The 16,341-nt window shown below is 33.5% G+C and overlaps 1 protein-coding gene across 1 annotated transcript in view; it reads left to right on the top strand.

Moving 5' to 3' along the window:
* The window catches only part of Su(Tpl) (Suppressor of Triplolethal), a 236,481-nt gene that overhangs the window by 35,033 nt on the left and 185,107 nt on the right, over nt 1-16,341 (top strand). The window contains exons 2-3 of the mRNA XM_090394333.1: nt 105-152; nt 15,938-16,059. Coding sequence (XP_090250459.1) covers nt 105-152; nt 15,938-16,059 — 170 coding nt within the window. The remainder of the gene's footprint in view (nt 1-104; nt 153-15,937; nt 16,060-16,341) is intronic.

Raw genomic sequence — 16,341 nt, 5'->3', positions numbered from 1 at the left:
TTAATAATGCTCTCCACAGAATCTTTGTTTAATAAAAAACTATTTTGTCTTTAAAAAACAGTAAATGAATGAGCAGGTTGACTATAGTTCAGTATTTTTTTTAGGCCACATCATCTCTTGAACCAGTTATTCAATTTCAAGCTAATCAAGGGGTATGTAATCACCTTTTTCCCCTTTTATTAAATGTAGTTACTTTGAGGGATTCATTTATCAAATTAAAATGCTTAAAGTACTGTTATCAATGTTAACTATTGACTCCATTGTAAATAACTGCACTAAATATAATTGGCATAATGAATAAACAGTATAAATTCTTTGATATCATATTTATAATGAAGACCATTCAACCTTATATAATATCATTTATAATTTCCATTGTGTTCAGTGAGTGATAAAATTTTGACATTTTTCAGCTGAATTTATGCTGCCTTTCAGTAACAAGAGGGAATTTTTTGTGACCTAGTTTCATGGACTTGTCTACCATGATCTAGTTAACCATGTTACCCACTAAGGACATTGACCCCACAAAATTCTGACCTACATTAATAACTGTATTTGCCATAACTTCTGCTTACACTTTTTTCTCTACACCAGTGGCATTTTTAATGGTGTGATATATCAGAAGCAGCAAGTTATGTCAATATAGTTACCAGAATTTAGATGTGTTTATGCATATAGTTATATGCCTCATATTCAAGTAATCATAGTGTTCAGACTTATTGTAAAGTTTAAATTTTTTTTAAAAAAATTTTAATTAAATTTTTAAAATTATTTTATGTAATTTTAAGATAAAATTTTTTTACATAGTTATTACATATTGAGTTATCACTCTAGAGTTATATTGATTGACCAGATAAAAATAACTATTTTGCTGTGTTGCAGTTAGATATAGAGTACAGAATTAAAATCAAACTTATTTAAAACCTCAGTCTTGAGTTATTTTTGAGCAACATAACGTAGAAGAAAGAAATTATCACTTTATTCAAACTCAACGAAAAAAAAATTAAAAATTAATGCTTAATTTCAGATGGATTGATTACTTAAATGGGATAAGATTTCATTATCACAGCATTAAATTATGATTGCAATAAATAATTATTTGATTTATATATAATTTTATATTTATATGAAAGAACTTACAAAAATAGCTTATTTCAAATTAAATATGGATAAACTGAAAACAAGAAAAGATGCAGAATATGTTGTGATATTTTTATAATTCTGTGCCCTAATGATCTCTCTTTTCTAGTTCTTCTCCACAGTTCAAGTAATTGGTCACACATATTTTGCATATTATACTGTATGGGAGATTATCCATATTTAATTTGAAATGACTAATTTTATAGCTTCTTTCATATCACATGAAATTAACAAATATGTGACTGAAAGGAATACTGCTAAGTACACTGCTCTTGCAAAGTTGTCACATGGTCAAATAGATCAGCACATATATCCCCAGAAAAAAAAAAATCATGGCAAAATTATAAAAAAAAAAAAAAAAAAAAAAAAGGTGAAAAACAGATATGCAGAGTGCTGACTGGAAGCTGAAAAGAGGTATAGATGGAGAAAGCAGAATATGAGAATCATTTAACAAACCAGGCCCAAGGAAAATCATAAGGAAGATAACCAGTGGTGTTTCCCATGGATTTCTGCTTGGGCCTTGCTATTTTACTTATTTGCTAATGATATTCATGTGGATTGACTGGAGATCTTTAGTTATTTGCTGATGACTCAAAGTTGAGAAGAATTATAAGATAGCAATGTTCTCTCTAAGCTGTGCATGTGTATATGTACACACCATTCAAACAGGGAGTGCACCTGGCTAGTAAATGAGCACACAAAATTTTTCCTTTTACAATTTCTAATTTACAGTTAGTAATTTTTAACAAAATAAAAGAGGATCCGAAAACCAAATCACAACAAGCGACACCAAACTGGACAGAATTGTTCGAACTCTCCCGGGACAGACAGAAGTGGAAAGAGTTCATTCGGCCTCATCATCATCCACATAGATGATGGAAGAGAGAAGAAGAAGAATTTTTAACATATAAAAACAAATTATATGACAAATCTGCTTTGCAAATCTCTATCACTCAGATGAAAATGATGAGGTATCTGTTGAAAGAAACAGATTAGCAGAGGTGCTAAGAATTATTGCTGGAACAGTTTGCTATAGTGAATTTCTTTTAACATAGCATAGCATTGTACCTAAGGGCTGTGATGGCTGTGGTTTGGAGTTTTTTGTAATTACAGTGAGTGAGCATGTTATAGCAGTGGAATGAAATATTTCATTGAATGAGATATTTCATCCTGCCTTTATTTATGCATAGTGTCCAGTGACCTGTTATGAATAAGTAGCTTCCTATAAATCTCCTCTTAATGATGGAGCATTTAATACCTTTAGATATTTGCAAATATCTCATGGATTGTCCCTAACCTGTTTCTTACATTGACATGAAGAAAAATGCTGCTTTCACCTTGTAAGACCGAATAATACATCTTCATTTGAAAAGCACTTATAAATGTTCTTCAAATTTTAGGTTAGATTCAAAAGTTTATCCTTTCAACCAAAGCCTGTTATTGCTACCAACTAAAGTCTAATTTCATCATAGCAAATTTGTATAACAACTTACTTTATTGCTATATCAAACTCACTCACTATAACAAACTACTGTAAAAACACTCATTGTAACAAGTTTCACCCACAGTCCTTAAGTCTAATGCTGTGATAAAAGAAATTCACTATAGCAACTGTCTCTGGAAGCTCCACAAGTTTTCTGCTTTCACTGTAGTATACTTGTAGACACCACTGGAACAGTTTGCTATAGTGAATTTCTTTTAACATAGCATAGCATTGTACCTAAGGGCTGTGGTTTGGAGTTGTCAATAATTACAGTGAGTGAGCATGTTATAGCAGTGGTTGATATAGTGAGGGTTAACTGTACAGAACCACTGATTCAGATATTGCTTGTCTTAAAAGAATGTGAAAAACAGTTGACTTCACCTTTAATCCAGATTTTAAAAGAACTGACCCATAGTAGTGGAAAATAAGATTGTATTATTTTATAAGGATAGAGAGATCAAATTTTAAAGTTTTAAAACTATTCTGGAGAAACTGATTAGAACTGAATTTCAAGATTAAGTGGATAAGAATCCGAAGCAGAACATAGGTTTATTAAAAGGAGATTGTGAGTTAGTAATTTATTCATATTTTATAATAGAATAATAATTGTTCTGGATGATGGAGATTCCTTCCTAATATGCATATCTTCACAAAATTGTCAAAATAGCTTAAATGTTTTACTTGTTCTATAGGTTCTCTGTTTGGAATGCATTTACATTTTCAATATTCCTTACTATTTTTTAATTGCCTTTGCCTTTTTTATTGCTAATATTCATACTGTATTTGTTACAGCAGTTATTCAATTCCCTGAGGACTTACACTTGGTTTATTTAAGGGTATGACATCATTTGCATAAAGTTAAGAGCTGAGAATAATGTGCACCTATCTCACACCTGATTTAACATTAAACTATCTTTCTGTACTTCCTTCAAAGTTAATTGCTGACTTGCAACTTATTTAAGTTGTAATTCAGCAGTTTGTGGACTACTGCTTATAATGATAAAATATATTATACTGATATAATGTTATTGTAAAACTGGTTTCTATCCTGTAGCTACTGCGCATTGTAATAATATGTTATTATTTATTTATTACTTGTAATGTCTTTTGCTCTATACTTTATATTATCTATATCTTTATATGCCGTTATTCTAATTCAGCTGTGCGCGCTCTTTCTCTCTCTGAATCTTTCTTGCTTATATTATTACGTATGCTATGTTTATCTACCCTTCGCACTACGAGTCTTGTGCCTAAGATACTAGAAAATTTATTTAATTTAGACTGCGGCACTAATATCATTTAATTAGCATAAAACTCAATAATACGGCTGGCAGATTTCTCTCTCTAAATTCCACAAATTCACATAAACACAAATTCCTTCAATAAAACTTTGCACAAACAGTCGTGGTCTATTCTTTTACTTAACTTTACGCTTCGGCTATCTCACTTAGTTTCCCGCTCACAAGTCCGATTTATTTAGGAACAGTGCAGTTGTAAAAATAAACAATCAGGCAGCACTCCTTTAACAAAAAAATCAAAACACATTTTATTTACATTACTATGAAATATGCATGAATTAAACAATAGGAAGATTGCTTTCTCTATCCATCTATAAAAATTCTTCAGCACAAATTAGAACTTTTTACTCCAACATTAATTAAATTCTTTAACTCAAAAACCTATTTACTCTCTGCTTACATATTCAACTTATTAAACTTCTAGTTTACTTGCAAAGAGGTTAGCTAACTCTCTGTTAAGTTATCTTTTTATATCAACTTCCAATATGCCAGTCAATTCTCTTAACGACATTTCTTACTACTATTGAACAATTTCTTAAAAGTCTTTCTATAACCTACTATGAGAGGGAATATGCAAAAGGTTTGAACTTACAAAAAACTCTGCATCGTGCATTCAGTCAAAAGTCTTTCACTATGGCATTTCTTTTATCTCAGATATTTCTTTTATCTTGAGCTTCCTCATGAATGTCTGGCTTCAGTAATATCTCATCGGGAAAATAGTGGGCTGTCGACTGCGATACTCAATCAGCTCTGGCAAAAGAATATTTTTCCACGGTGAAAAGAAAAACTTCTGTGCAAAACTATCTAGTACAAAATATACAGGGACAAACAAGTTATTTTTACAACATTCTCATGGGACTTGACCTCTGTAAAAAATCAATGTAAAGTGCTTTGGTATTTTTAAGCTACATCGAGATTTTACAAAGGCCCACCCATTCATGAAAAATTTTTAAGCTACGAAAAATTTTTCTTTAATCTGTCTCTGTATCATGTCTCATGCGTTCTCTGGGTTAGTCAATACTCTGTTTTGTCATCGAAATTTGAGCAGGAAACATCGTCAACCTGGCCTGTGGGCTCTTCTTGGCACGACTGATGCTGTGACTTATGTTTGTTATTATCCCTCGGGCGTCTAATTTCCTTCCGACCTCTTGCTCTCTTTCTATTTCTCCTGTTGCCTGGGCAGTGATTTTTATTACTGCTTCTCTCTGTAACGTTTACTTCTACTACCTTTTGATTATCCTCCCTTAATTCCTTTTTCTTTACGCTCTGATCATTAACTAATTTTACACTTGAGATGAGGTAAGTCTCAGATTGACTGTTACTTTCAGATGTAGAAGCTATTGAAGGATCAGTTTGATTATTTCGAGACATTTCATTCAGTCTGCCTGACATTTCTTTCATTCTGCTTTCTCTCTTCACAAGGTTTCTCAACTCTATTTTTAAATTTACGGTCCTTTTACCAGACTGTTTTCTACCCATTAGGCATATTTTATTTCTAGAGAAGTCGCATGAGAACCTGTATTTCTCTATAAAGTTAGTTCCTAGGATAATCTGTGCTCTTGTGTGAGGTGTCCTGGGAAGGACTAACAACTCTTGCCAAATACACAAATTAAATTCTGGCAAGTAAATTTTTATCCTAACTTTTTTGGTTATATGAAACACAGAAGATGAAAGTCTGGCTAATCCGATTGGTTGCTTTAGCTTAGTAATGCCTCTCCCTATCTTGGATTTTATTCTTAGAAAAAAATCTTCACTTATGATTGAGACGTGGGAACCAGTATCTAATAATACGTCACAATACGATCCTTGTACTTTCCCCTCTGATCATTTTAGACTTCCGTGGGTGTTCATCTTTGCCCAAAATTTGACTCATATTTCTGTTCGAGAGTCTTTTATTTTTAAAACAGTTGCAAGCTATGTGCCCAATCTTATTACAACTAAAACATCTGGGAGGTTCCCTCCTGTCTTTCATTCCATTTGTCCTCTCTGATTGAGGTATAGTTGATTCAGAGGTTCCTTCAGTTACTGCCCACAGCTGCTTCAGTACAGCTTCAAGACTGTTCATAATAGGCTGTTGTAGCCATTCAGCTTCTTGTCTAATTAAAGTGCATACTTCCTCCATATTAATAGACTCTGCAACATTCAATCTGTTGTGGTCTATGTTATTTATTTCTATGGCCTTATTTACCTCTTTCTCTCCCTTCAGTTTGTCTCTACTTTTTTCTTTAGAATTCCCTGGATTTTCTCTTTCTTAACCCTTCTCTTGATCTGACACTTCAGTAATGTTGTGTCAGATCAAGAGAGGTTCAGTAATGTATCTGGCTGGCAAAAGATTCGGGATGCAGATCACCTAGCCTTTCTTCTTTTTCTTTTATGGCCTGATAGCAGTCTTCTAAATTATTTATCTTCCTTTTATATGCTGTCTCTTTATATTCTTCTCTAACTCTTAACCTGAACTGGTTGAAGACAGCCCAATCAAAGTGACTCTTTTCATCACTGGACATGCTCATGCTATTAGCTAAGGTGAGCAGCCTGTTGTAATAATCAGTGATGGATTCTTTCTTCTTTTGGAGCCTCCACAGGTTTGGACCCACACTTTTAACTTTGGAAAACTGAGATATTAGGGTATCCTTGAATTTATTGTATTCCAAAGTGTTTCTCAAGATGGGAGAGGAATACAAAAAATTATTGACTCTTCCAATCAGTTTATTCCTAAGTATTATTAGAAGCTGAAAGTCCAACCAGTTTCCGACATTCCTTAGCTCTTCTACAAACCTGAAGAAAGACAACACATCATCGTGGTCCTCTCCAGAGAATTGGGGGATGATGAGGTGAGGATTTACAGTTCTAAAAAATTTTACATCCCCCATCTTGTTAGTACTACTGGCTTTCGAGTTACCGCTGTTTTCATTCATTGTACTGAAAAAAAATTTCTTACACTAAACACACACACACACACACACACACACACATAGTTTCTATATATTTGCCTGTTCTTTATTTCCAAAACTGTTCCAATCCACTATTACTTATTTTAACTATTGTGGATTTTATCCTGTCGCTGCTGTACATATGATTACCATTGTAATCATATGCTGTTAATTTCTCTTTATTTTAAGTGTCTTTATTTTTTCTCTATACCTTATATACTGTTATTTTTATTAGCTAATTCTTTATATGCCGTTATTCTAATTTAGCTGTGCGCACTTTCTCTCTCTGAATCTTTCTTGCTTATGTTATTACGTACTAAATTTATCTACCCTTCGCACTACGAGTCTTATGCCTAAGATACTAGAAAATTTATTTAATTTAGACTGTGGCACTAATATCATTTAATTAGCATAAAACTCAATAATACGGCTGGCAGATTTCTCTCTCTAACACAAATTCTTTCAATAAAAATTTACACAAACAGTCATGGTCTATTCTTTTACTTAACTTTATGCTTCGGCTATCTCACTTAGTTTCCTGCTCACAAGTCCGATTTATTTAGGAACAGTGCAGTTGTAAAAATAAACAATCAGGCAGCACTCCTTTAACAAAAAAAAATCGAAACACGTTTTATTTACATTACTATGAAATATACATGAATTAAACAATAGGGAAATTGTTTTCTCTATCCATCTATAAAAATTCTTTAGCGCAAATTAGAACCTTTTTACTTCAACATTATTTAATCTTTTCAACTCAAAAACCTATTAACTCTCTGCTTACAAATTTCATTTATTAAACTCCTAGTTTACTTGCAAAGAGGCTAGAGTTATTTTTACAAATTTGATATCAACTTCCAACATGCCAATTGACTCTCTTAAGGACACTTTTTATCACTATTAAACAAAAATCTTAAACGTCCTTCTATAACAACTATAAGAGGGAATATACAAAAGTGTGTAACTTACAAAGACTCTGTATCGCACATTCAGTCAAAAGTCTTTCACTAAAAGTTCTATGGCAATTTTTCCATCTCGTATATCGCGCTTCCTTCAGGAAATTTGGCTTCAGTGGTATCTCATCGGAAACTAGTGGGCTGTGGACTGCCTACGGTACTCATACATACATACAGCTCCGGCAAAAGGTTGTTCTCCCACGACGAAAAGAAAAACTGCCGAGCGAAACTGCTTCGGGTAATTTACATCGCCTTTTCTCCTCTGCTTTGGCTCACTGAAAATGCCTAAATGACTGCCGCCAACTGTGACTCTCTTATGGACTCCCAAATCTGTTCCTTCTCTCTGGCGATGACTGGAAGTGCCTTTCCTTCTTCAGCAACATCTGGAAGTCCTCTCTCTTTCTCTGGCCTGGACTGGAACCGGGAGTCCTTCTCTGGCAACTGCTGGAAGCGGGAAGCTCCATCTGCAGCCTCTGGAAACCCTCTCTCTGGCCTAGAAGTTGTCTCGAACCCGGAAGCTTCCTATGCTTGGCTCAGTCTCTTTTTATTATGCCTTCCTCGCATGAAGTTTGTAACCCCCCCAAAGAAACCGGCATGATTCTTTCATCTTCTTTCAAGTTCGGCCCGCTTTCTATTCTCCTTCGCTTTCTTTTGATTGTAAGTTGCCGACCATCAGAAAGTTGTTTGAACCTTTCTGACTCACTTTGGAGGTGTTTACGTGCAGAGCTTGTAAGCCTTTCACATACAAAATTTCATAAACAACCTTTCTTATGCCCCATTTATAGATCTATTACATACAGCTCTGGCAGCAAATATTCTTATTAAAGGAGTATATATAGTTATCTTCCAAAGGGTTATTAAAAAAAATATCTAGTACAAAATACACAGAGACAAAGAAGTTATTTTTACAACATTCTCATGGGACTTGACCTCTGTAAAAAAAAAAATAAAATAAAATAAAATCAATGTAAAGTGCTTTGGTATTTTTAAGCTATCGAGATTTTACGTTATAAGGATAAAATTATTGTACAATAACAGCATGAGACTTACATTAGGGAAAATACTTAATATTTGTAGAATTTTCAGTTTGTTTTCTTAGCCATTGTCATTACAGTTGACTAGAGACAGACATCATAAGAACAACACTTAAATTGCAGCTGCAAGAGAATAGCTTCATCAACAACTATTAGAATTCAGAGAAATAAATTTAAATAATTATATTTTTATGAAACACAGGAACAAGGAATGTTACTTATGATGACTTCTGAAAATTGAGAAAGTTTAAGGCAATCGTTTTTGAGATTTGGACAGTGAATGTGTGCTTCACAATTTCTTTATATAATCTTTCAAGAAGAAAATTACTTTTGTGTAGGATTTTATTTTTCTTTCCAACGAATTCCATGCCTGGTGGATTAGGCATGACTGTCTAAACTAGACATCAGATTTTTGATTAATAAAATATACTCTTAATATTCCTCTAAATGAATCTGAGCAAAACAACCTGTCTGCTCATAATAACAAACGGTGCATGAACAAGGGATTCTCTAAACTCCTGGATAAAAGAGGAGGATATTTGTCTTTCATAAAGACTAAGAAGGAGTTTAATTTAAGAACTGGACAAAGAAAATTTTAGGTCAGTCTGGCAAAGAAGGCTTGCAATTTTCTCTGATAGTTCTTTAACCTGACATTGAATTAAATTTGCAAAAAAATTATATTCATGTTTAATCCTTTACCCAAGTGTAAGCAAACAAAGTTTGCACGTGAAGTATCTTCGTGACTAGGCTACTTGTATATAGAGGCTAATGACTTCACATTAATTGTCTTAGTATTCCATAATGCAAACCACAAATCCTTTTGGATATGTATAATGCTATGCATTATTGGAAGGATCATTACCCAGACCGATTTCGACCTGTATATTGGTAGAAATCGGTCTGGGTTTTTGATGGATATGTAAGTTTAAAGTAATGCAGAAGTTATATATTTCCTATACAAAAGTAGATAAAGGTGTAACACCTCATTATTAAAATACTCTGGATTAGAGCTAGTTGTAGGACATTTTTTCACTTGGTTATAAATTAAATTAAACTTGCCAAGAAATTATATTGTTTAATCCTTTATCCAGGTACCATTTATCCTTCATATGCAAACAAAGTAACTTCATGACTAGGATACTTGTATATAGAGGATAATGACTTCACAGTAATTGCCTTAATATCCCATAATGCAAAGTAAGGAATGAAAATCTCTATTCCAACATAGATTACATTTCTGTAACAAGACACAATAAGAATCTGGATCTGAAGAATGGAAACGTTAGTCTGAGCATGGAAAGGAGTAAAAGGTCACAGTTGGCATTGCTGAGGGGAGGACATTTCACAAGACATTAAACTTGGATGAGAGTGTGATCTGTTGCCTAGAGGATTAGTTGCTTCAGCAGTGTACCCAGAAAGAGAACTGGTTAAGAAAAAAGATCCAGAGTGTTCGATTAGTCAAGAGAATTGTCAGAAGGCCTAGTTGGGGAGAGAGAGAGATAAACTCTTTGTGGCCATTAACATCACAAAGGAAGGAACAACAAAAGGAAGATGATTTTGCTGTTATGGAATTTGGATTGTATAGTAACAAGCTTCATGGTTCAGAATGATTTTCAGGATTTGGGGAATAGCAGAGACAGCAGATGAATGAGACAGGGAAACAGGGCAAGTCTGTGGTTGCTGTTTTCCCAAAGCTATAACTTTTAAGATGGGTCCCCTCTACCATGTAAAGTTTAGGTATTATATTTCTGTAGATCCTTGTAATAATGTGAAGCTCTAATCTGAAACTTGCCTAGTGTGCAAATATAGCCAATCAGGGATATCTTAAGCTACAGAAATTCAAAACAAGAGGTTATTCAAGATTAGACATCCTCTGGCAAGGACTATCGGATTACACAAGAACAAGTGTCACCCTTTTGCTGAAAGGAATCATACAGTCTGTAGTTTGGATAGTTAACATAGGCTTTGGTTGTTTTGTTGTTTCAAATATTTAGGATTCAGTCAAAAACAGATAAGGTTTGGATGTCTACAGGTGCTAATGCACATCATTTATGTTGGTGTTTGTACCATGAGTGTAGAAGAAATATTATTTTTTTTTGTAAGTTTTTTTTTAGTTTTTACATTTTTGAGGGAGGGTATTTTTGACAGAGGTTTGTTGTTTAATTTAACTGCAGTAACACTACATTTAAGTTTACTTTCATGCTGGTATTACAAAGGTGAAAAGAAAAAGATGTGAACATACAGTAAGAGAAGATAAACTCTTAGACATGCGGCCTATACAGAGAACATCTGTTCTCCATGCCATAATGTGGCCTTCACAGTGTTCTTCATACACTATTACACAGTCTCGATTCAGACATGACTTAGCAGCACAGATGGTAGCAAGATTATGCACCAAATGATCATGAAAAGACACCAAAGCATGTTATCTAGTTTGATTCTGTACACCAACTGGCAGCCAGCCTATGGAACTGATTTATTGCTCTCCCCTAGAATACAGGAGATATTGGATTCAGATTTCTACAATGTTTGCCATGCCATTGAAGGGTATCATCCACAATTCATATTGAAAGATTGGTGGGAGAGTTGCAGAAAACAGAATCCCTGCTCGGAAGACCAAATATGGTAACAGCCACTTGAGCGAACCTCCTCCTCCCCATTAAGCAAGGTCATGGTATTTCACTGGGCAGTGAAGGTCATCTACTACCTAGTAGATCTAGTTCATATTTTCTCCAGCTAGGAAGAAAATACATTTCACATCTGGAATACTTGAGTAATGACTTAGCGGTGCTTGAGAAGCTGAGCAAGAGCATAGCTAGGATTTGGCTACCCCTTTGAGAAAGTGGACTCACCTAATCACTCATTCCTTGACCTTATAATCTGATTATACTACATTTCCAAATGCTTTTTGAAATAATTTTTTTGCAAAAATTGAGACAACAACCAGCTCACCATAACCAAAGCAGACAGAGGTAAAGATGTAGCAGTCATGGACACCAAGTACAACAGTAAAATTTCTCTTCTATTACAAAATCAGTCCACTTACCAGGAGATTACTCAGAACCCTACTGATAACTGAATCAACAAACTTAATACTTTATTTAACAAAACGACCAGTTGGGATAAAGACACATTAAAAAAATTTGAAAACCCATTTTGGTAGAACCCCACATTTTTGGGGGTTCTACTTCCTTATGGATTTTTGGTAGGCCAAAAATCCATAAGGAAGGAGTTCCACTCACTCACTCATAGTAGACTGCAAAGGTGTCCCCACCTCTTGCTTAGCGAAATTCCTTGGTCTTCTTTTAAGCTCCTGTACTGACCACACACAAGCCTTTGTGAAAAAGTTGTCAGAATTTCTGACAGAAATAAAAACCCTAACCCTTAGGTCTACAGACCTCATGGTCAGATTTGATATCCATTTGTTATTTACCAGTGTACCTCTGACTGACACACACTCCAACTGTTATCAGAGGAGGTCTCTCCAGACATAGTCGACTTTGTCGTGCACTCAGCCTATTTCATCTTCAGAAACCAATTCTTCAAATAGATTGAACAACTGCTTTGGGAAGTCCCTTGTTACATGCACTTACCAATTTCTACTTAGAGCATCTTGAGAAATCCCCATTCTCTTCAATACAACCCCAACCTTCCTATTGGGTACAGTATGTCTGGTGAGACTCAGAAATATATCTGCCTGCCTTTTTTAACCAAAATCAGTCACACATTAACTTCACCGTGAAAAAAAAAAGGATAGAAAATTAGCCTTCCTGGACATCATCCTTTCCCTTATCCATTTTGAAATACTTGCTGCATCTGCTCACTATTAACTTATCTTCACAGGCTGCTACACACAACAAGATTCAGCACATCATCCATCTCAAAAAGTAGGCATCTTCAAATCTTTGCTCAAAAGAGCACATCTGTTCCAATTCCAACAAGAATTTAGCACAATCCAATGCATCATACTATAGAATAGCCTTGCCTCGTGGAAGTTGAGACGCATATTGGACACCCAAAATCCCATTCTCAACTGTGAATCTGTCTAGCGAGTCTATATTCCATACACTGCAGGCATCTCTGAGATGATTGCTAAGATCCAGAAGAGATAAAATTTAGTTCCTACATTTTTCCCTGTCAACAAAAACTCCTGTAGGTTATCATCCATTAAAGATAAATAGTCTCATCTCTCCCTTTGTGTTTACCAGCTTCAGTGTAAGTGTCTCTACTCATACTTTGAACAAACAACATTCTGTTGAAAAATGGCTACAAGAAGACCATTCATATATCAAAACAATAAACCTAAAAAATCAGGCCTTGCTCATCATGGAGTGGACACTGACTATAAATATCCTCTGGTCCAATACATGCTTTTTACATCTGTGCTGGTTTAGGTTTGAGTGGTTATTTAAAGAGAAGGTACCGAATTACTTCTACGCTACCCAAAGCCTCTCTCTGTTGCTAAGATTTGGAAGAGAGTCTCATCCTCATAAATGGCAAGCAATAGGATCCCCTCCATCCCTTTATATATATATTTATACTTCACTAACAGCATTCTACCCATACTGTAATTTTATGCTGGAATGTCCTGTTGCATTATATCATTACCTAAAATTATTTTTCCCAAAGAGCAGTGTATATACCTTCTTCAGTAAATGTTTGTGCCCATATTCTTGTTTTCATCCTAATTTACTCAACTATGAACAAATAAAAGTATACTTGAAATATTGTCACAACAAGGCTGTTTGTATATAGAGTCATTTCACTTAACTTCAAATTGTCCTGGTATATAATATGGGATACACACAACTGTTACTCAATCATGAACAAACAGCAGAATTTGAGTAAATTTTTGCATGTGAAATATCTATATAAGGTGCTAGGTACTATAGCAATTTAGTCAACTGCTTTTATATATAAATAGCCTAGTCATAAAGATAATTCATGTGTAAACAATGACATTCATAGTACTTTGGTAATATAGGATGAAAACAAGATAATTTGTCAGATGTAATTTATTTTTAAATCAACTTTTAAGAAAGTATATTCTTGTTTAATCCTTTATCCAATCATAAGCAAACAAAGTGTGTGAAGTATTCTTCTTGACTAGGCTACTTATATAGTGTCGTGACGTTCTCTTTTACAACGTTCGAATCCGCCATCTTGTTATAAGTCACTTTCTTAAAATAAAACAACTAATTGTGAATTGGTCACCAATCTAAGGTAGAGAAATTTCTATTATACTGCGCCACTCTATCCTTAGATTAGTCTATATAAAATAGCAGGATCAATTCACAGATAGTTAGCTAGCAGTCTCCTCATTCATTCTGGCCGAAGTATTTGTTTTCCACTTGGAATTCCCGCAAGATTCGAATATTTTTATGAATGGTGCAATAAAAAGGAATTCAGGCAAACACAATAATTAGATTAACAAAATAAAACATTTAATATAAGCTATATATTACACACATAAATTCTACTTCTAATTTCAAATAATAGGACCAAGTTAAACATTAGGTCAAGTCAATCACATTAATTCAATCTTCCAAACTTTCACATACACTTTCTCAGTTTTTTTTCAGACACAAAGTTCCTACACTTAATTATATATAATAGAACTTCCTATCTAAAAGGTTTCCACACAATTCTCAGCTATGCTTTACGCTTACAGAACACCGCAGGCACTGATTGCTGCAAATATCTTTCAAACAATTTTTATTTTCAGTTCTCAATCTCAAAGAATTTCCACAGTTAAGTTATGCTAGACATAGCGTAACTAGCATTCAATTCTTCATGCATTGAAATAAATCAATATGACAGTCCTTACCAGAAACAGTTCCTAGTACATCAATACGTTGTGAATAACTTTCAAAATATATTTATTATACTTAAGAACACATTTATAAAACTTCTCCACAGTTATAACTAAAACACTATTAATCACACTTCACAACTCTAGATATCAACTGTAGGGTACTTTAATTATCCTTGTTACCACTCATTATACAATTAAACACTGTGCAGTTCTCCTTAGGGCAATTTAGAATTAAGTCGCAATTCTAGACTAACTGGATTTAATCAGAATTCTTCACTGAACGTCCAGTTTCTTTATATTATCCGATTGCGGCATTAAATTCCTTTTATTATTACTGCCGACTTCACCTTCAGCTAACTATAAGATTCACTTCGTCTTTGCTCGCTTATAAATATTATCCCTTTTAATTTCTGCCCTTGAGAACTGTTCATATACTTCCACCTCTCTAGTTTATACCCTTGCTTCCTTTCCTTTAAAATTTCCGTTCCAACTCCCTCTTTGTTACCTCTATATAATTTTTTTTATTATCCTTGTCCTAGCTCACGCTCTGTTCCACTCGCGCTCGCTTCTTCATGCATCTCCATGACAACAAATAAAATATAATAAAATTGAGCTATTGCATAACTCTAAACTTCTATAACAGAAATAAATAGAGAATATTTACATTTCAATTAATACGCAGTTAAAATTATCAAGTACAAATTCTATAATATTAGCATAGTAATAAATAAAATAACTTAATATTTAATACAGTATTTTCATTATTAATACATATATCTTTGAATAATTAATTTAATATTAGACAAAATTAAGGTAGTTATATGAATATTTAATTGTAAAATAAGTGATTTACATTAAATAATATTTACAAGTTTTGCTTATGTGATGGAAGATCATGTTGGATTCTGAAACAAATAATAATTACTTCAATCTCTATATAATCAGAATCCAACAATAGTATATAGAGGCTAATGATTTCACGTTAATTGTGCCTTAGTAATTTATTATCCTTCTTACTGTTAAAATAAGTCAGACATTTAAGATTTTTTGATTTGCCTTCACTTTACCACTCTTTTTTCTTATGTTATTATGCATACTTTTTTTGGATAAACATTGTATAACTTATAAAGTTTACATAATATCAGTTTATATAATGCAGTAATTCATTAATGATTACTATTTTCTTTTCAGTCTTTGGGAATTGCCATCATTCTGCTTTTCACTTCCTATATTAATGCATATATATATATATATATACTAACATTCTGTTATTTTTTCTAGGTAATTACTTTTCCAAGATATTCTAGCCCAAACAATAAGCAATCATTTGGTTTCAGTTTATCTAATGTGGAAGCAGATGGTCCTCAAGGTAGTTTTGAATGTGTGCAGCAGTGTGGCTCAAGGTAACTGAATGTTTACTTATTTTCTCATTGCTTATGTTATTTCTTCTCAACATATGAGAAAGAGAATAGATGCAATCTGCAACCAGTAGATAGATTTATTTGTGAGAATAGAGTTTAGCTCTGTTTTAATTATGAATTATGCTGTATGACCTAGTGAATATAGTTCATTTTAAGAACTATACTGTATTTTTACTCAAGAGCATTCAAAGAATCAGCTGAAATAAAGCATCCTCTAAATTCACAGTTGAATTAGAAAGAAATGGGTCTTTATTGTATTTGGAT

This window comes from Typopeltis vanoorti, chromosome 6 (genome assembly GCF_054136105.1).
Source record: "Typopeltis vanoorti isolate ZY-2024b chromosome 6, IOZ_Tvanoo_1.0, whole genome shotgun sequence".
NCBI lineage: Eukaryota > Metazoa > Arthropoda > Arachnida > Uropygi > Thelyphonidae > Typopeltis > Typopeltis vanoorti.
The sequence above is the reverse complement of the archived record's forward strand: the minus strand, read 5'-3'. Positions and strand labels throughout refer to the sequence as shown.